General features: G+C 48.9%; 1 protein-coding gene across 1 annotated transcript; it reads left to right on the top strand.

The window, feature by feature from the left end:
* Positions 1 to 8,818: 8,818 nt before the first annotated feature.
* Positions 8,819 to 20,941, top strand: ACTL8 (actin like 8). The gene is made up of 4 exons (XM_059686249.1): positions 8,819 to 9,173; positions 10,589 to 11,316; positions 16,439 to 16,511; positions 20,801 to 20,941. The coding sequence occupies exons 1-4, from the start codon at positions 8,826 to 8,828 to the stop codon at positions 20,939 to 20,941; spliced, it is 1,290 nt and encodes a 429-aa protein (XP_059542232.1). The 5' UTR covers positions 8,819 to 8,825.
* The last annotated feature ends 644 nt before the right edge of the window (positions 20,942 to 21,585 follow it).

Genomic DNA, 21,585 nt, shown 5'->3' with positions numbered 1-21,585 from the left:
TGCCGATACTCATGAACTGGGATGACAACCAGAATGGCGTGACCTCCCTCATAGGGATTCACTGAGAACGGACATCAAAGTGCTGAGTCAGGGGAAGGCTCCTTGCAAAATGTTTACAACTGCAGGGTGATTCACAGGGGCCCCCGGTGGGGACTCACTGGACAAACCCAGGAGTGTCCCGTGGGTCCAAACACTGCGCACACCTCGAGGGGGAGTGACAGCGGGGAGGGAGAGAAGACCCCAGGCAGACAGTTAACAGGCGCCGACGGCAGTGAGAGGCTCCACAGCCTGCGAGCTAACGCGTTACGGTTCCTTCAGATGACATTGCTAGTCCACAGCGCATCCATGAAAGGTAGTTATTCTCCTCTGAAAACGGAGGCTTAGAGAACCGACTAACCCAAGGCCACGTGGTTAAACTGGGAGCTTGGACTCTGGAACCCACAGGCCTGGGTTTGAATGCCGTTGGCCCTGCTGACGGGCTGTCTCAGAGCCCATTCTCTAAGCTTGAATCGCGCCGTCCATCCCCCGGAATTGGTGCTGTCCGCTCGCCATTGGGCTGTGGTGCCGATTCAATGAGACAGTATGTGGAAAGCACCTGTCCCAGTGCCTGGCACATGGCAAACACTCAGTAGGTGCTTTTCGTGGTGGTCCATGGAGGAAGGAGCTCCCACCCAGGAGTTATCTGGTGGTAGAAGCTCCCTGGAGGAAAGCTTGGTTTGGGTCTTAAAGACCTGAAACATTTCATGGAAGGAGCTTCAGGCAGCGGAGAGACAGAGAAGACACATTTCTAGCTTCACGTGCGCGGAGAGGAGAGAAAGGTGAGGCTAGTCGGGCTGGAGCCTGGCGCCTACCCATGCCAAGCTGGGATGAGACTTTATTTTGTTTGCAGCGGGAGCTGGGGAAGGGTTTTGAGCAGGAACATCACCAGCAGCCTACGGAAGAAACGAATATTTTAGGGACACAGGCATGGGATCCATATGGAACCATCATGCTGCCAGCAAGCCAATGTGTTTTCAAAAATTTATACATTCAACACGAATTGATTTAACAAAACTCTGCCAGTTGTGTGATGGGAATGCGGAAGCAAAAGACAAACACTTGTCCACCTTGGAACCCCCACTCCGGCCCTTGGAGGGAGGGAGACAAGAAGCCGGGAAACGCACACGATGATGATGATAAAAATGAAAGTAGTTGCTGTGATAGTGGCTGGGGGTCCAGGGGGTGGCCAGGGAAGGCTTCTCTTAAGGGGTGACACTGGAGCTGAGACTGGGAAGATGACAGAGGGTAAAGCGATGCCAGGTCCCTAGGAAGGAAGGAGTAGGCTGTGGTCCAGGAACAGGAAGGTCAGTGGGGCTGGAAGCCCTTGACCTTGGGGAGAGGGCAGGCGATTCTGGAGAAGTCAGGGAAGATAATTGTGTAGAATTCAGGTTTAACTGTGATTTGCTCTGATTTTATTCAACTCTTTTCTCTGCTGGATTATTTCCCTCAGCACAAAACCTTCACATATTATTTCTCATCTTAAAAAAAAAACCCTCCCCTTCTGGGCTCCCATATCTCTCCACATCGTTGGTTGTATTTCTCTGCTTCCTTTCATAGCAGAACTCATCCACATTGTTTATACAGACTCGCTGTCTCCCATTTGTCTGCTCCCACCTTTTCTTTTAAAAACCTTTTGATTTTAAGAACTGTTCATACTTAGAGAAGGTGCAAACACAGTCCCACCCACTCTCCTATAGCAGTGGCTATTCTCTTTGACCACCTTTGCTTTGCGGCTTTGTCTATATGGACATACTGGGCTTTTTTTTTTTTTTTCTGATCCCCTTGAAAGTAAATTGCATGACATTTTACCTGTAAATACTTATTCAAAGATATTCTCTTTCAAATCCACAATGTGGTGATCAAATGCAGGAAATGTAACATTGAAAATATAACCCATATTCAAATTTCACCAGTCGTTCCCGAAATGTTCTTTTAAAAAATTCACTTAAAATTTTGTATGCAGTGTGATGCACTCTTTATGATGTGTCGTTCCAAGTTTTGACAAATGCATACAGTCTTGTAATCACTATTATAATCGAGATATAACACAGCTCCATCACCAGTCCTCAGTCCTTCCCACCACCCCCCAGCCTTGGCAACCACTGATCTGTTTTCTGTCCTCAGCGTTCTGCCTTTACCAGAGTGTCATATACATGGGAGCACACATATGCAGGTCTGGCTTCTTTCACTTAGCGCACTGACTTTGGAACGCATTCATGTTATTGCTTGTTTCAGTAGTTTTTCCTTTCCACTGCTGAGCAGTATACTGTTGGATGGATGGACCACAGTTTGTCCATTCATCATTTGAACATTTAGGCTGTTGCCAGCTTGGGGCAATTAATCGGTATAAAGTGATTTTTACATGGGTGGAAAGGCTTTTATGTGAAGATAAGTTTTTATTTCCCTTAAGGAGAGGATTGCTGGGTTGAATGGTAAATGTATATTTAACTGTATAAGACACTTCTAAGCTGTTTTCCTGATCACACCCTTTTCGGTTCCCATCAGTAGCGTATGAGAGTTCCAGTTCATTCACACCTTCTCAGCTGTTGCCTTTGTCCTTTTTCTTTCTTTTAAAAATTGTTTTAGCCTTTCTAATGGGTATGTGGTAGTATCCCACTATGGTTTTACTTTGTATTTCCCTAATGACGAATGATATGTAAGCATCTTGTCGTGTGCTAATTTACCATTGTTCTAGCTTCTTTGATGAAGCGTCCAAATCCTTTGCTCATTTTTAACGTGTTTGCTTTCTTATTGATTTTTGATAGTTCTTTAGATGTTCTGAATACAAGCCTATATCAGAAATGTGATTTGCAAATATTTTCTACCTACCAGTTTGTGGCGTGTCTTTTTCATTCCCATAATAGTGTCTTTCAAAGAGCAAAAGTTTTTAAATTTGATGAAGCCCAGTATATACACTTTCCCTTTTCTGGCTTGTACTTCGAATATTGTCCCTGAGAACACTTAGATCTTCTTGGTTAAGGCCACAAAGATTTTCTCTTACATTTTCTCCTCTAAGTCATGCAGATTTTTGTCTTCTGATTATAGTTTACAGGATCCATTTGCAGTTATTTTTTTGTGTAAGAGGGGAGGAATGGGTTGCGGTTCATTTGTGTACTTTTTCCCCCCGACAGAGATGGTTAAAATCCCCCCCCCCCAGCACCATTTGTTGAAAAGACTCTCCGTCATCACAGAAATGCCTTTGCAGCTCTGTCAGAACCAGTTGGCTTCGTTTGTCTGAGCGTGTACCTGGGTCCTGCTCTCCTCCCTGGTCAATGTGGCTATCCTTTCACTCAATACCACAGTGTCTTGATTACTGAACGTGTATAGTGGGCCTTGAAATCAGGTTGTGTGAGTCTTTCAACTTGGTTCTTTTTTCAGAATTACTTTGGCTGTTCTAATTCCTTCGCCTTCCTATAAAAATTTTAGAATCATCTTGATACTAAAAGAAAATTCCTTTGATTGGGATTAAACATATATATCAATTTAGGGAGAATTAACATCTCAATGATATTGAATCTTCTAATCCATGAACACAGTGTAACTATTTACTTAGATATCCTTTGATTTCCTTAATCCAAATTTGTAGGTTTTAACGTATTTTATAACATATTTTGTTAGATTTATACGAAAGCGTTTTATGGTTTTTTATGTTACTATGAATGGCACTGCTTTTAAAATTTTGATTTCCAGCTGTTTATTGCTATATAAAATAGAATTGATTTTGCCCAGCCAGATTGGCTAAGTTCATTGAGTACCATCTTGTGCACCAAAAGGTTGCCAGTTTAATTCTCAGTCGGGGCACATTACTGGGTTGTGGGTTTGATCCCAGGTTGGGGCACGTAGGAGAGGCAGCTGATAGATGTTTCTCTCTCACATTGATGTCTCTCTCTTCCTCCAAGCATGTCTTCAGGTGAGGATTAATAAATAAATAAAATTTAAAAATAGAATTGGTTTTTAAAATGTTGAACTTGTATCATGTGAGTTGGCCAAGCTCACTAGTTCTAGGATCTTTTTTTCTATGTTCTTTGGGATTTCCTATATAGACAATGGTCCCTCCTGCAAGTAGGAATGGTTTTATTTCTTCCTGGCCAATTTCTGTGCCCTTTATTTCTTTTTCTCGCCTTATCGAATTGGCTGGGACTTTCAGTTAATTGTTGAAAGGTGAGAGGTGACCTGGTTATCTTGCTCCTAATCTCAGCGGGAGAGCTCTCAGTCCTTCACCATTAGGTATGATCTTATCTGTGGGGTTTTTTTTGTAGATGCCCTTTATCAGGTTAAAGGTATTCCCTTCTATTCCTAGTTATTGAGAATTTTTTTTTGTAATTACACATTGAATTTTGTCCAGTGCTTTCTTTTCATCTATTGAGATGGTCACATGGTATGGAATTACATTGGTTTAAAAATGTTTAGCTAGCCTTACATTTCTGGGATAAGTACCACTTAATTGATGTAGTTTATCGTTTTTTGTTTTAATCCTTACCCAAGGACGTATTTACTGATTTGAGAGAGAGTTCAAGAAGGGGGGGTGGGGGGAGAGAGAGGGAGAGGGGAAGAGAGAGAGAGAGAGACAGAGACATTGATGTGAGGAAGCGGCATTGATCAGTTACCTCCCATACTTGCCCTGACCGGGGATTGAATCCACAACCTAAGTATGTGGCCTGACCGGGAATGGAACCCGCAACCTTTTGGTATGATGCTCCAACCAACTGAACCACACTATCCTTTTTATATATTGCTGAGTTTGCTGTGATTTTATTGGTAATTTTTTATATCTATGTTCACGAGAGATTTTGGTTTATAGTTTCCTCTTGTGGTAGTACCTTTGATTTTGGGATCAAGGTAATGCTATCCTCACAGCATGAGTTGGGGTGTCCCCTCCTCTTCCGCTTTCTGGAAGGGATTGGGAACGATCAGTGTCATTTCTTCCTGGGATGTTTGGTAGAGTTTACCAGTGATGCTATTTGGGCCTGAAGTTTCCTATGTTGGAAGGCTTTTAATTAAAAATTCAATATTTTAATAGTTATAGAGTTACTCAGGTCACATATTTCTTCTTGAGTGAAGTTGGGTAGATTATGTCTTTGAAGGAATTTGTCCATTTCACCTAAGCTGTCAAATCAGTAGGCAAAAAGTTGTTCATAATATTTTCTTGTTATTCTGTTCATGTCTGTAGAGTCAAAGTAATGTCACCTCATTCCTGAAATCAATCCTTTGTGCCTCATTTCTTTTTTTTCTTAGTCTGCCTAGAGGTTTATCAATTTATCGATCTTCTCCAAGAACCAGCTTTTGGTTTTATTGACTTTTCTCTGTTGGTTTCGTTTCCAGTTTCATTTATTTTGTTCCTTATTATTTTCAGCCTCTGCTTGCTTTGGGTTTAATGTGTTCTTTTTCTACTTTCTTAAGGTGGAAGCTTAAGTTGTTGACTTGAAACCTTCTTTTTCTAATACAAACCCTGAATGCTATAAATTCCCTCTGAGCACTGCTTTAGCTGCATCTCACAAATTTTGACAGGTTGAATTTTTATTTCCATTCAGTTCAAATTATTTGCTAATCGTTTTCTTTGAGCCATGCGCGACTTGCATTAATTTCTAAATATTTGGGGATTTCCCCAGCTCTCTGCTTTTGATTTCTAGCTTAATTCCTTTAGGTGCAGAGAACATGTTTTATTTGATTTTAATTCTAAATTTGTCTAGATTTGTGTTGTGGCTTATCATGTGGCTTGTTTTGTGAGCATTTCATGTGTTTTGGGAATCAATGTGTATTCTGTTGTTTGATGAAGTGTTCTATAAATATCAGTTAGAAAATTGGCAAAGGTATGGAATTTCTGAACAACCAGCTTGACTCATCTACCTTTTTCTATCGATTTCTGAAAAATGGATTGAAGCCTACAGGTATGGTGGCGTTTACTATTTCTGCAGAAAGGGTTTTGAATATCTGTTAGATGCATGTGTTTAGGACTGTTCTGTCATTTTGGTCATTCACCCTTTTATCCTTATTCAATGTCTGCCTTTACTCCCGGTAACTGTCCTTGTTCTGGAATCTACTTTGTCTCATGTAAAGATAGCTGCTCCAGGTTCCATTGGATCCATTTTGGCATGGGGTATCTCCCCGCCCCCCCTTTTACTTTCAACCGCTCTTTATTGTTTTATTTAAAATGGGTTTCTTCTACTGATAGCCTGTAGCTAGGTCTTTCTATTGTTATTCCAGTCCAACAGTCTCTGTCTTCCAGTTGGTGTGTCTTGGGTCATTTTATTTTAATGTGATTGTTGATATGGTTGGATATAGGTCTACTACTGTTGTCTCCCCTATTTCTTCTGTTGTTTCTCTCGTTCATCTTTCCTGCCATGTGTTCGATTATTTGAAGATTGTTTAGTATTCCATTTTAGTTAATCTACTGGATAAACATTGTTCTTTCTGGTAAATTTTTTTTTTTATCCAGGATCAGAAGACGTACATTGTGTTGGTGGCCAGGCCCTTCACTTTTGAGCCTTCCTTACATTGTCTGTTTTGTGCCTACTGATGTCCTTGGGGAGTAGGGGCCAGTCTGGCAGAGGCTACCGGGGACTTCTGTGTTGCCAAATCCAATGGGTCGTCCTCTGTCTTCCATCTTAATTTCACAGCACAATTGATTTCTCTCTTCTGTTTTTAAAAACATTTTTGAATGTGTCTCTGTTTCTTTTTCTTTTTAAAAAAACCTTTCTTTTTTGTTGTTGTTAATCCTCACCTAAGGATATTTTTTGCATTGATTTTTTAGAGAAAGTAGGGGGGTGGGAGACACACACACACACACACAGAAAGAGAGAGAGAGAGAGAAACAAAGAGAGACACACAGAGAGAAACATTGAGTCTGGTTCCTCTCAGTTTAATGCATCGAGATTTGCTCACGTTATTGGTTCTTGAGTCTCTTTTATTTGCTGAGTGCTGTGCTATTGAGTGGAGATTTGCTCATCTGCTCCGCAGCTGAAGCATTTTAGGTTGTTTCTGGTTTCTGGTGACCAGGAATAAAGCTGCTCTACACATGTGCATCACGATTTCTGTGTGGATGTAAGTTTTCAGCCAAACTGTTTCCCAGTGGCTGTGCCCCTTCCCACCCCCAGGGTCTGAGGGTTCCAGTCCTGCCACCTCCTCGTCAGCACTTGGCACAGCCGGTCTTGAACTCCAGCCGTTCTCGGAGGTGTGTGCGAGTGTCTCGTCGTGGTTTTAATTTTCATTTTCCTAACAGCTGGTGATGGCGAGCATCTGTCACGTGTCTGCCATCACATGTCTTCTTTTCTGAAGTGTGTAAACCTCTGGCCCATTTAAAAAAAGTGGAGTTGTTTTTCTTCTTATTGGGTTTTGGGAGTTCTTTGTGCTTTTTGGACACAAGATCTTTATGAGATACATGATTTGTACATATTTCCTCCTAGTCCGTGGCTCATCTTTTTCTTCTCTTCACAGTGTCTTTTGAAGAGCAAAAGGCCTCAGACTTGATGAACTCCAATCCATCAACTTGTTCTCTTCTATATCCAGCTATTGATGTTACATCTAAGGAAACTTTACCTCCCCTAAAGTCATAATGATTTTCTCTGGTTCTTTTTTAAAAAAAGGGTGATAGTTTTAAGTTTTACAAACGGTCCGTTTTGACTTAATTATTTATAAGGTGTGCGGTGTTCCATTCCTTAAAGTTCTTGTTTTTGCATGTGGCTATCCAGCTATTCCCACTCGTGGTTGTAAGACTGTTCTTCCTTCATCGCGTTGTTCAGCACCCTGTCAAAGATCGAAGACTTGCGTGGGCCGGTTTCTCCCCCATCTGTGTCCCCGATACTGTAGTTTCACAGGAAGCCTGGAAATCAGGAAGTGACCACACCTACTTTTCGGCACAGAGATTATTATCCTCCCACGTTACATATATGGGGAAACTGACCACAATCAGAGTTAGCTGCATCACTCACAGCCTCCCTTATAAGTTAGCCACTCAGCTCATACTCCCAACCCACATCTTCTCCTGCCTCGCCCAACGCTCAGAGTCTGATTTGGGTTCAACTCTCAGCTCTGCTTTTCTTGGTTGTGTGGCCCTGGGAAAGCAACTGTAACCCCTCTGTGCCTCAGTTTCCCCACCGGTAAAGTGAGTGTAACAGTGGTACCTGCTTTAGAGATTAAATTCAGAACGTACAGAATTGCTGCTCTTTGACCATTTCTGACGGATACAAATGGCAACGTTACCCAGTTCGACCTAATAGGCCAAATGATCCTCCTAGACTAGAGAGAGGGCGGGCACCTCAGAGATGGTAGCTAGAGCTGGCGTTGCTGTCACCATTGGCGTTGTCACGGTTACCACAGCTCCTGCTGCTGTTGCGGCTACACCCTTACTGCGGAGGGCAGTGGCCCCTCAGGCTGCTGGTTAGTGTTCTGTGTGTCCTCAGACCAGGCAGCCAACCACCACCAAGCACTCCCTGGGTGACACACTTGTTGCCGACTCTGCAGAGAGTCATAGGGCCCCACCTCCGCTCCCGTGGAGCCCAGTGCCCGCCTGGTGTCACTGCCCCGTGTTCTCAGACGGCCCGGGGGGCCTTGTCGGATGATGGGAGTTTGGGGAAGAACCTTCCAAGCGCAGGCGGCAGCTGGCACAAAGGCTTGGACGCGGGAACGGACAGGCTTCGGGGAGCCTGAGGCTTGACGCTGGGTGGAGAGTGGGAAGGGGCCCACGGTGGCCAGAATGGGCTCACAGGGAACCCCCGCCCTTTCCCTCCGCAGGTGGCCTGCCTTTGCCAAACACCCTTCAGAAGAGCCCTCCCAGCCCTTCCTCGGCCATGACCGAGCAAACCATCGTCATCGACCACGGGTCTGGCTACATGAAGTCGGGCTTCTCCGGCTGGAACGAGCCGCAGTTGGTCTTACCGAGCATCGTGAACTACAGGCCGTGCAGGGAGAACCCCGGCCCCAGCTCCGCCCGGCGGCTCTTGGGCCTGGGCATCGACCTTCTCCACCCTGACACCTTTAGCTACCCCATCCAGCGGGGCCGCATCCTCAACTGGGAGGGCGTGGAGCAGATCTGGTCCTTTGTCCTGCAGAAGCACAGGCTGAAACACGAGGACACCCCCGTATTGGTCACAGAGTCCCCCCTGAAGGACCCTATGGAGCGAAAGAAGACCCTGGAGGTAAGGCCGCAGCACTTCGTGTTTGGACAGGATTGGCCATCAGGGGCTCTTTCTTTCTTTCTTTCAATATATTTTATTGATTTTTTACAGAGAGGAAGGGAGAGGGATAGAGATTTAGAAACTTCGATAAGAGAGAGACATCGATCAGCTGCCTCCTGCACACCTCCCACTGGGGATGTGCCCACAACCAAGGTACATGCCCTTGACCGGAATCGAACCTGGGACCTTTCAGTCCGCAGGCCGATGCTCTATCCATTGAGCCAAACCAGTTGCGGCTCTTCTTTCTTAATCATTTGCCCCATGAGTGTTTTCGGAGACCTCACGTGGGCTTAGGCCTCAGGGACTTGTGGGAAGCTCTTCCCACAGAGGGAAAGACAGGACAGGAAAAATGCTCTAGAAGGGGCATGACTGGGAGACACTGGACATTCGGTCATGTTCACAGATGAGATTCTGGCCCTCCAGGAGCTTACCTTCTGGGGGAGGACTTGACCATGAAGGCGTTTGCCAAAAAGAATTCCAGAGAGTGATGGGTTCTAGAAGCAAAATAAAGTGTGGTGAGAGCGGACTGGTGAGGATCGGGGGACCCCCTTTGAAGAGAGTGATCAGGGAGGGCTTCTCTGAGGAGGAGGTTTCAACTAGTGAGGCGAGTGGGGCGGGGGTGGGAGAGTGGCAAGATGGAGACAGAAAGGTGAGGTTGGCAGGGGCCGGCGCTGGCAGGCTTGGTAGGCTACGGGAAGCGCTTGCGTTCTACTTTAAATCCAGGGCTGACAAACTACCGCTGGCGGGCCAAATCTGGCCCAGCATCTGTTTTGATAAATAAAGTTTTACCGGCACATGCCCATGCCCACTCATTTACATATCATCTATGGCTGCTTTTATTACAGCAGCAGAGTTGAGTAGTTGCATCAGAGACTGTGGATCCCATAAAATATTTACGACGGTAGGTTTGCTAGATAAAATACACGCTACCTAGTTAGATGGGAATCTCAGATAAACAATGAAGGATGCTTCAGTGTAACAAAGTATGCCCCAAATATTGCACACGACATGCTTATACTGAATCATTCTTTGTTGTTTATCTGAAATTCAAATTGGACTGGGCAGCCTACATTTTTATTGGCTACATCCGGCAACCCCTCTGGCCGTTTACAGAAGACGCTTGCCAACCCCTGCTCTCGGTGGACGGGAAGCCCCTGAGTTTTCAGTGGGGGAGTCACGTTACCACAGCGGGGGCTCCAGGGTCCCTGGGCCCGGTGTTCTGGGGGGCAGCTGCCAGCCGCTGGAGGACAGACGTCTGTGTGCCGACTTCATTTTTGAGAGCTGGGCGTAGCCCGGTGCTGCATAAAACAGAAGTGGGTCCGAGCCCTTCGTTCAAGGAAAAGATGGCGTGTGTCTTGTCTCCTCCCCCCTTGCAGATTATGTTTGAGTTACTGGATGTCCCGGCCCTCCTCCTGGCCGACCAGATGGAGATGTCCCTGTACGCCACGGGCTTCCTGACGGGCATGGTGGTCGATTCCGGCTGCGGCCTGACCCGAATCCAGCCTTTCCACTTGGGCCGCCCCATATGGCCCACCGGGAAGATGCTGGAGTTCGGGGGCCAGGATCTCTCCGACTATCTCGTCAAGAGCCTCTTCAAGGAAGACAACAAGGTGAACAAGCTGTTTCAGCTGCAAACAGTTGACGCCATTAAGATGACCAAATGCTACGTGCCGCAGAACCTGGTGGAGGCGCTGGACTACCGCCAGAACCTGCCCAGTGGCTACGATGATAGTAACACCTACCTGCTCCCGGACGGCACCTCCGTGGAGCTGACCCCCATGCAGCGGCTGGCCCCCGAGATGTTCTTCAGCCCGCAGGTGTTCGACCAGGAGCGGCCCAGCATCTCCCAGGCGGTGCTGGATTCCATCCACGCCTGCGACGCCGCCCTGCAGCCCCAGCTCATGTCGCACGTGATCGCCTGTGGGGGGAACACCCTCTACCCGGGCTTCACCCGGCGCCTGTTCCTGGAGTTGGCCCCACATTATCCCTCCTGCACGGATGCCTCCGTGTGGAGTCACAGCAAGAGAAACTTTAGCGTCTGGCTGGGAGCGTCTGTTGTGGCTCATCTGTCTACTTACAAGTCTGAGTGGATGACCAGGAAGGAGTACGATGAGAAATAGGAGCTCTGGCCTGTTGGCTTGCCCGGGGGGGGGGGGGGGTGTGGTGGTGGTGGTGGGGGTGACCCGGCTTTCATCAGATGGGCACTGGTGGATTAATTTCAGTGAAAGGGACTGGGCCGGGTTAGGGTTAGCTGGCATTGGAATCCTGAGCTCATGGGGGATGTTTTAAAGTTCTGGGGTTTTATCTTGTTTCAAAAATGGGATCCAACCCATGGGAGGACAGGGTGTCATCGTGCGAAGCCCCCCAGGGGCAGTTTCTCCAGGGGTGGGCTGTTACTAGGATGGGAGCGGCCAGCTGCCATCTCCATGATAGCCACTTATTGTTCACTGGCGTCTCCCTGGGTTGTCCATTCTTCTAGTTGAGTAGGTTTTAACTGGGGCGAGAGAGAAGTATTTTGCAGTTTGGTGGGGGGGGGGCGGGAGGGTGAGGCTGGGGAGAGTTGAAGTTTCTAACCCTCCACACTCGGGCCAGGAGGAGTGAGTGCCCTGGGTCTTGTTTTATAAATGCAAATAAACCACTTGTTTGGAACCAGTCGTAGCTTCTGTGATGAATGGGTGTCATGTGGGCAGTTCCGTAGGGAGACCTAGGGGTATGAGTCTATGAGAACCAGGGTGGGGCCAGGGCAGCTGTTGGGGAGCTCGGGGCCTGTGGACAGTGGTTACTCCTGAGCAGAATGGGCAGGAGCCTGGAGCCTCTTGTTCTTCCTCTGCCATGTTCTTTCTCTCCATTCATCCCAGATGCTCCAATATTATTATTATTATTTTAAATATATTTTCATTTCAGAGAGGAAGGGAGAGGGAGAGAGATAGAAGCATCAATGATGAGAGAGAATCATCGATCAGCTGCCTCTTGCACATCCCACACTGGGGACCGAGCCCGCAACCAGGGCATGTGCCCTGACCGGGGATCGAACTGTGACCTCCTGGTTCATAGGTTGATGCTCGACCACTGAGCCACACCAGCCAGGTCCAGAGATTCCAATGTTCTGCTAAAGCTGAGCTCCCAGGACTGTAATAGCTGACAAACAGCTGAGGATCTACTGTGTGCAGGTACTACGCCAGGCACTGGGGACTTGGAGGTGAAAGAGATGCATGAAGTTTCTGGTTTCAAGGAGATTACCATATTTTTGAGGATGAAGAGTGAGATAAATCACCTGTCACAGTCTTGTGCTCTGGGGGTTGGAGGGATGCCTACTTTTGATGGGGGTAGACTAAGATGGAGACCACTGGGGACTGTCAGGGCCTGTCCCCAGCCCCCTTCCTCGGCCTACTATGTACTTATACTTCCCAGGTCCCTGGCAGTTAGGTAGGGCCATGTGACCATACCATAAGTGCTGGCCAGTTTAAGTATGCCTGACCCTTAAAATAGCCCTCTCAGCTTATGGGATTCAGAGGACCCAGTCAGGGAGGGGACAGTAGAGCTGCAGATGGAAGGAGCCTGCATGACTGGGTGGGACCACACCCCTTCCCCAATCTACACTGCACTGGGAGATGAGGAAGAGTACTGTGTTCAGCCACTGAGATGAGGGGATTGCTTGTTACAGCAGCTGTCTTGCTTACTCTGACTAATACAGAGAAAGGAGCCACAAAGTACTATTTGTTTAACAAATATTTTTTCTGGTAAGTGGTGAAAGTGGGGTTCAGATCCAGTCTGGGCCTCAACTACTGTGTTGTCCGGTTGCTTCTACAAGGGGCACTTGGATCCAATGTTGGGGACTGGGATAGAGTAACGTGGGTGGAGGACTGAGGCCCAAGGAACCCTGATGTTGCAGGGACAGGGGGAGGAATTTGGAAGCCAGAGACCAGCTCACCTTGTCTTTGACATGCGGACTAGATTCTCTTGGCCACAGATTTATCCCCAAACCTGAGCCGGAAGTGGTCCCCAGAAAATCAGTAAGTATATCCTTGGGTAAGAATTTATTTTTTAAAAAGAAAGCAACAGGAGGCACATGGATGTTGGCTGAGCTGACCCACCACACCTGTCCCGTGGTAGAGGAGAGATTTGAACCTAGCTCCATCCATATTTAAGTCCATATTGTCACCTACAGTGCTAGACCCCCTCCCCAGTGTCCTGGACCCTGTTGGGTCTGTTGGCCTGAGAGACGAAACACGTGATTTTTCTGCACTCTAGTGAAAGCTGCTTTTGGGTGGCAAGCAGGTGTTGATATACAGAGCCGTAATCTTTGTGCTCAAGCGGTTTATTTGTGTACTCCCGAGTCTTAAGCAGCAGAAGCGGGGAAGCACAGAAGGGTATAAGGGAGCCAAGGAAGCTGGGCAAGGGGTATTTTTTTTCCTTATTTAGCTCTGGGCAACTGTCATCAGAACTCTCTTTCTCATTTCATTCTGAATGTAACATTTAACCTTTCAGTCCAAGCATCAAATCTGGCTTCCTGGTGTATAATTACGAACTTTTCTTCGCTTTCTCTCCCTCCTTCCCTACGCTGAAAGCTTTTAAAACTCTCTCACTGGGTATCATCTCTCTCCTTCCACTCTCCAATTAAATTAAAAATAGCAGCTCCATGGGGCTGTGCGGGGCCATCAACCTAAGGCGGGACTTCTGGCACGCCAGGCCTGGCAGCTGCTCAGAGCTGGGGGAAGCTTTTCCTCCACGAGGGGTCTGGGGCTGCCTGCCAGGGTCAGCCAGGTGCAGGGGGTGGGAGGCAGGGTCTTGGCAGCTGGGGATGGAGGGTTGGGTGGGGCTGACGGGGGGGACAAACAGAAGGGCCCTTAGCTAGGTCATTCCCAGTCCTGCCAGTTTCTGTTGCCAAGGTGGGGGCTTGGCACCCTTGTCTTTGGATTTGGGTTGGTTTTGGATGCCCAAGTGCCCCGAGATAACTCTGGTAGAAGTGTTAGGTTCTCCTGATGCAGAGAACAAAGTCAGCGTTAATTAACACTAGAAGCCTCCTGGCTCTAGAGACTTTCGTTGCCTCTCCCACCATTAGGTCCCCTTTCCTTAGAGAGGCAGATGGTGAAATGGACAAGGGCTGGGACTGAAGCAGATTGTCTGGATAAGCATGCTTGCTGTGCTGCCTTGGGGGAGGCAACTTAACCTCCTGTGCCTCAGTTTTCCCATCTGTAAAATGGGCCTAACAAGATGCCCACCTCATGGTGGGTTTGATGATTACCATATGGCTTTGGTGAGCTAACATATATAAAACACTTAGCAAGTGCCAGATACCTAAGGGTTCACTATTATTATTTCTGCATACATCAGCCTCCGTTGAACAAGTTCTTAGCAAAAACCTGGCTCTGCTGTTTATTTTTACCTGCTCACATGCAGATAGGTACTAGTGGTTCAAAATGAATAAAACATCATAAAGTGCTAGCTTACTATCCAGGACGAAGCACTGCAGGGCAATTTCTTTCCTTGTCTGAGTGATGGGGCTGAAGCACATTCTGTATGCAGAGCTTGCACAGGGATGGAGAGTGACTGGCTACAGGAGAGGTGGTCAGCCAGGGGTCTTCCTTAGGAAATGATCCCTGAATGACCCAGGCCAGAGCACCAGGACTTCGCACATGCTGTTCCTGTTCTTTGAAATGCTTGTCCTTGCCACCAGCCCCACAGCTGCTTTTAACAACCCGGTATGGGGGTGTTAAATAGATGGGGCATTTAGAGTGGCTGGAGAGTGAGGGCAGTAGGGAGAGGGGACAGATGAAGGTGGAGGTAAGTATGGCCAGTTCTGGAAGGACATTGAGTGTCATGCCAAGAAGTGAAGACTTCATCCTGAAAGTGATGGCGAGGCCTCTCGGAATTGTAAGGACAGTCATGACATCACTTGAAGAATTGGAACTCTGGGCGTAGCTTGGAGAACGGCCCAGAGAGGGACCAGGCCAGAGCAATAACATAAATCATGGAAACATGCATTCCATTAGACTCCAGGCTAAACATTCTGCATTGCCCGGGACCTTGTGCCTCTCTGATGCCTTAGACTGGAGATTTGGTGTTGGTGATACTGGGGGTTGTGGCGGGTTTGAGAGAAAAACATCTTCTTTTCTATCATCTAGCAGCTGTCTGGTAGCTGTCAGTTTTAGATCACTTGGCCTGGGTGGTGGCAGGAGAGGAAGCTGGGAATGCGGGACTTGGGGAGAGGGGTGGCCAAGTGAGAGAGTGAAATGACTTGGTGGCGAGGGCAAGTCCTGTGCTGCCCGGCTGGGAGCCTGTGCTCTTCCTTTCAGCACTGCAAACCCCGGACAGCTCCCGGGCTTCTCACTTCCTTCAGCCCCAAGCATGACCAGCTGTCCCAGGAAGCCCGTCCTGCCCAGAAAGGAGGAGCCATGGCTGACACCCGGGGGCTTGGACTCTGCTCCCCACTTGGCATGCTGTGTTGCGTGGGGCAAAGAACCGCCCCTTTCTGGTTCTCTGGCCTCATCTGCAAAGTGTTAATCGTACCGACCTCCCATGGCTGCTATGGGGCTTAAAAAGTCACTTATCCATGCAATGAATACTATTAGGCCCCTACTCTGTGCTGAGCCCTTTTCTAGGCTCTGTTACACTGAAGCATGTTTATAAAGTTGCTTAGCAACGTGTCTGCCACATAGTAGGTGCTCAATAAGGGTTAATATTCTCCCGGAGCCACTCTTTTGCAACAAGCCAGGATTAAAGACTTGAGCAATCAACCACACAGAGACTCACAAAGCACAGCCCCAACGCTTTCACATGCTGCCTGCAAAGATTCCTTTTCATCCTGCTCTTTTGATGAACTTTTCCACTAAGGTCTCAGCCTCTTGCTATACGAGCACTCTCAGGGGTCTTTGGTGTTTTAAAAGGGTCCTAAAACCAGAGTGTGAGAGGTGCATCTGACTCTAATTAAGATGGAGTTCACAGGACTTGCCCACATTCAGGCCACTTCTCCTGATGTTCCAGAGAGAGGCCGAAGCTGGACCTAGTAAGGATGACCTTGGGGGAAGACAGGCTCATTAGAAAAGCGTTCCTGAATCCTGCTGGGGGTGCGGTGCTGCCCGGGACTCAGAGGACAGACCCGAGTCCCGCTGCCCAGATTCGATGAGGAGTGGACTTGACCCCAGGGAGGTAGGGAGACAGCCCAGCCACCTCCCGTGTATTGTGGGCTCATCATCTTCGTCCAGATCTCTGGGCCAGCAACCCAGGTTTCTGGAGGGTCCCAGGGAGCCCTGTGCACTGTTCCCGCTGGAGACATTCATCAGGGGGAGGGGGTTGGCTGTAATCCATGCTTAATTTCTCCAGGGCCTCCATTATAAATTCTATAACTCTCCCAGTCAAAACATGACTAATTCCGAGGACAGGTGCCCCCACCTGAGAGTAGAAAGCCCTGTGCATTTTTTGCTGCCTTTTATCACCACTAATAAAGGCTTGGCAGTTGGAATTGAGCTGCCGTGGGTGGTTTTTTTTGGGCATGTGGATTTCTCCCCTTCCCCCCACAGGGCTGCCATAGAATAAATGCTTGCTTGCTGGGCTGGTTTTCTACCAGATTTGTAATATTCCCGGCCTGAAAAGCCATGGGTTTGGGGAAATTTTGCAGGGAAGGGAATTTTCCACGGAATTTGGGGTTAATTGGGCCTTTGATGATTCTGACAAGGGCAGGACGCTGTGTGACTTATGAGGAAAAGAATGGGTTCGTTGAAAGTAAGTGGAGCAAAATTGTAGGTGTGATGTTTAGCCTGCTGACGGGAGTGGGATTCAGGGCGTGTTCCCTCACCCGGCCAGTGTAACTGTCGTTGGGAGAGTGGGCAGTGCAGGCAATGAATCTATGTGTCAATCGCTACTCCCCCCCCACACACACTAGCTGTGCAACCCTAGGCCATTTACTTAGCCTTTCTGAGCCTCAGTTTCCCCAGCAAAATGGTGCTGAGAAGCCTTCAGCCTGTCAGTACTGTAGGGTTTTGTGCGAGTGCACTTAGCAAAGGGCCTGGCCCTTCAGGAGGCCCTCCAAGGCTGGGGGGAAATCCCCTATGGTCTCGTGATTTTATCTACCACCTTAGTCATTACATATTCATTAAAAATGTTCCCCGAGGGCCTTGCTAAAAGTATTAGTCTATTGTCTTTGGAATAAACAAGCAATTTGGCTTTCATCTCTAAAAATAGTGCCTGTTTCCAAACTCCTGGCCCTCCACCTGGAGTTAAGGAGGTCTCACTCCAGGTAAGAATGGGGGTCCTGTGGTGGCTTTGCGGCGGGGAGTCAGTGGGGGACGTGGATTAAGGGGGTGGGTGTGGAGGGCTGGGCTGGGCCTGCCTCAGAGTAGAAGGGGGGTGGTGGTGGCAGTAGGTCTGCATGACGAGCCTGGGAGGGACTGTCCAGGGAATGGGACCTGGTCAGCAAGGAATTGTAGGGGCTGAAGGAACAGTTATGGAGACCCGAGTTCCAGTCTCTTTCTAGCTGTGTGGCCGCAGGATGATTATGTAGTATCTCGAGCTCCAAACTCCTCATCTGTAAAATGGGACTATTGCTAGTACCTGTCTCACGGTGTGTAGAGGGTTATGCAGAATGTTTAGTACAGTTCCTGGCACTTAATCGATGCCCGATGAAAGTTGGCTGCTATTATTGTTGTGATTGTGGTAATTATTATTAATCTTTTCCGCTGGCCTGTTGGGGGGATTGTTGGCATCGACAGCCACAGTTGCTCTGGGGCTACTGGCCTCGCTGAGGCTGAGTTTGCTGTAGTGTAGGAGGATCATGCCAGGTGTCGATGGACCCCTGGGGAAGGCTGGATGCCCCAAGAGTTGCCCAGCACATCTCGGACCAGGCTCAGCAGAGCTGGCCTCTCTTCTCTGGCACACACCTGCCCTGAGGTGGTTAACGGTCTCAATGTGGAAAGAAATTCCCTTCTTCTAGTTTCCAATGGATTAGAGTCTAAGAGAGGATGGTGCCTGGCCAGCGTGGCTCAGTGGTTGAGCATCAACCTATGAATCAGGTCATGGTTTGATTCCTGGTCAAGGTTTCAGGCTTGATCCCCAGCGGGGGAGAGGGGGCATGCAGGAGGCAGCAGATCAATGATTCTCATCACTGATGTTTCTGTCTCTTTCTCCCTCTCCCTTCCTCTCTGAAATCAATAAAAATACATGTTGAAAATAGAGAGGCCTGGCCAGTTTGGCTCAGTGGATAGAGTGTCGGCCTATGGACTGAAGGGTCCCGGGTTTGATTCCAGTCAAGGGCACATGCCGACGTTGTGGGCTTGATCCCCAGAAGGGGGCATGCAGGAGGCAGCTGATCAATGATTCTCTCTCATGTTTGATGTTTCTTTCTTTCTCCCTCTCCCTTCTTTTCTGAAATCAATAAAAATATAAGAGAGAGAGAGAGAGAGAGAGAGAGAGGGAGAGAATGTCAATGTCAGCCAAGAATGCCTCTCAACAAAACTGTTGACCTGGTGGCCAAGACCTTGAAAGTCAGATTCACCTTGGATAAGCCAGAGTGGCAATAAATAATCCTCCTCCTGTCTCTGGCTTCAAAATATATCCAGCAATAGCCACGTCTCACCCACTGTACAGCTACCACTGCAGACGGTCAGCTCTCACCTGGGTTCCTGCAAGGAACTCCCACCTGCCCACAGGCTTCCAGCTTTGCCTCCCATGCAGTTTATTCTCAATGCCCGTGCTGGCTCGTTAAAGGTGATGTCACATGACACATTGCTTAGAGAGGCCCCTCATCTCACTCAGAGTAAAAGCTGAAGCCCCCTGTGTGTCCTATAAGGCCCTGCTCGGGGCTCCTGCCACACTCGGACCTCTCCTCTCCCTCCCTCACCGCCTTCCCGCCCCAATGGCCTCCCAGGGGTCCCCCATGGTACCAGGTGTGCTTGCGTCCAGGCCTTTGCCCTTGCTGCTCCCTCTGCCCGGAGCACCTTCCCCAGACCTCTGCTGGCTCACTCCCTTGATTCTTTGACTCTGCTCAAGTGCCACCTACTAGAGAGGACTTCCCTGACCCCACACCCCACGTTAAAAATGAACAGCCCACACCTCCTCTCTTCTCTCTCGCTGCTTCACTTTTTAAAATATCAGCTTGTCTCTCCACTGGGATGGAAGCTCCATGAAGAGAAGACTTGGGGTTGTTCCCTGCTGGGTCCCCGGTGCCTAGAACGGTGCCAGCGTGTAGTGCCTCTTCCATCAGTGTTTGTTGAATGAATGAAGGATTGAATCTTCCTTCCCCGGGAGCACTGTAATTTACAGAGAAGGGCCAGCCAGCGCTCCCTTCTCTCCTGAGGACCGAGCAGAAGTGTATGGCTCCGGCATCCGGCAGGGCGCATGTAGATGAGCTGCCTGCAGAAGTTTCTGGCATTGAGTGAGTGCATTGGCATGGCCTTGTGAGCGCATTGATCGAACTGGCTTTCTTGGAGGTTTGAGAGCCTCTCACCGGCAGGATTATGTATTAGGGAGCTGCCTGGTAGAACTGCCTGCCGTGGGCAGATGGGCCTGATTAGAGAGGTGACGAAGAAGTCCAGAGAGGTGACAGAGTACACTCAAGGTCGCCCACGGATCAGTAGCAGAACAAGGTCCAAATCGGGTTTCCTTATTTGACAACCCTTGCTTCCATTTATTGAGCACCTACTATGTGTGGGGCAGTGGAGATTCACAGATGAATGGCTCCTGTCCACGAGGGGCTCACTGTCAATCTTCCCATCTCAGATCCCATTTTTAAAGGCTCACACCCTTCCTCCAAAATGCTGGAATGTTCCAAACACAACCTCCGTCTAAATGCCTCCACCATCTTCCTCCACCTCACGTGCCTTCTACTGGTCCATCTCTCTCCCTTCCTCTTCAGTCTGGCTCCAAACACCATCCCCTGCCCAGCTCAATCTTATTAGGTCCCAAATCTGGGTTCACCGTGAGTCTCGGTGCTCTCATTCATCAGCGAGGATGGGGAGACACACCCCGCCATTACTGGGGAGACATAATGAGCGGTGCCCATCACAGCGCCGGCCTGTTGGAAACACCAGTGCAACGCTTGCAGAGAGGAGGTAAAGGCGTGCCCTCTGGGGTCAGGGAGCCCGGGTTCGAATCCTGACTGTCGCCCTCCAGCACTGCGACCCTCATCTGCAAACTGGAGCTAAGCCTGCCTGATGGGGCTGTGGGAAGCCCAAAGCATGTGCGCCTTCTTGGAATAAACATGTTGTCTCACTTTTTCTATTTATAGAAACAGGGTGGAGCCCGGCCAGTTTGGCTCAGTGATTGAGCATCGATCTATGAACCAGGAAGTCAGGCTTCGATTCCTGGTCAGGCACATGCCCGGATTACCGGCTGGATCCCCACTTCTCTCTCATAATTGATATTTCTCTCTCTCCCTCTCCCTTCCTCTCTGAAATCAATAAAAATATATTAAGAAAAGAATAAAGGGTAGAATGCCGTGGAAGGGAATAGGAGAGGCAACGTCTCTTCCAGCTCTCTCATTGACAGATGGGGAAACTGAGGCCCAGAGAGGCGGAGCAGAGGCGCGTGTTGCTGACTCCCGGGCCTGCCTCTCTCCTCAGTGCCCCTGTCACCGTGCCTCTTCTGCCCTCCAGGCCGAGTGGCACAGCAGGGGCCCTGTGACGGCATCCGGCCTGTCTCCTGTGGCGCTCCTGTCGCTGACACGCCACTGTGATCTTCACGCGGGAGGAGAGTCAGACCTGTTCCACGAAGCCCCGTTCTTTCCCCCCAAATGAGAAAAAATGCCTGCGATACGCCTTGTGCCGCAACCACCCCTAATCTGCAAACCCTGTAATTCTCTGAAAGAGAGGAGAGGGGGAAATGCCTACGCAGTCTGGCCGACTCCAGGGCCAAGATTTAGTGACGGGAGCGGCAGCGAGGTCTCGCATTACTGAGCCTTCATTACTTTTACAAAATATGTTCCGGTGGTTCACCCGCAGCTGTAAAGCGCCGTCGTAAATAATTAAACTCCACTTGTCAAGGGGACCGAGAGGGGGCTGGTGAGAGCACGACACCGTGCAGGGAGCCCTGGGCAGGGAGATGGGGGTCTGGGGCCCCAGGGGCTTCTAAGCTCTGTGACCTTGGCCAGCCACGTCCCCTCCCTGGGCCTCAGCTTCCCCGGGTGCAGAGGAGGCGGTCGGAACAGCTGGTCTCCAAGGTCCCCACCAGCTCTCAGTCTGCAATGAGCTCCTGTGAGCGTGCGTTTTGGGGAGGACGGTTCCAGGCCTCCCCATAGTCCTTCCTTCTATGCCGCCTTCCACATACCCAGGTTCCAGGCGCTCTGCATACCCTGGGGACACGGAAGGGCACGACACAGGCGGCCTCAGCTCTAGACCCTCACAGTTCAGGGGAGAAAACCACCAGGAAACTGCGCATGACA

The sequence above is a fragment of the Myotis daubentonii genome, chromosome 3, assembly GCF_963259705.1.
Source record: "Myotis daubentonii chromosome 3, mMyoDau2.1, whole genome shotgun sequence".
NCBI classification, from domain to species: domain Eukaryota; kingdom Metazoa; phylum Chordata; class Mammalia; order Chiroptera; family Vespertilionidae; genus Myotis; species Myotis daubentonii.
The sequence above is the reverse complement of the archived record's forward strand: the minus strand, read 5'-3'. Positions and strand labels throughout refer to the sequence as shown.

Bases quoted from the DNA above. Each gene is read 5' to 3' on its own strand.
- ACTL8 (XM_059686249.1), top strand. From the start codon at position 8,826: ATGACCGAGCAAACCATCGTCATCGACCACGGGTCTGGCTACATGAAG. The intron at 9,174-10,588 runs GTAAGGCCGCAG...CCCCCCTTGCAG, and splicing joins AGCGAAAGAAGACCCTGGAG to ATTATGTTTGAGTTACTGGA. The intron at 16,512-20,800 runs GTAATCCATGCT...TCTGCCCTCCAG, and splicing joins TCAGGGGGAGGGGGTTGGCT to GCCGAGTGGCACAGCAGGGG.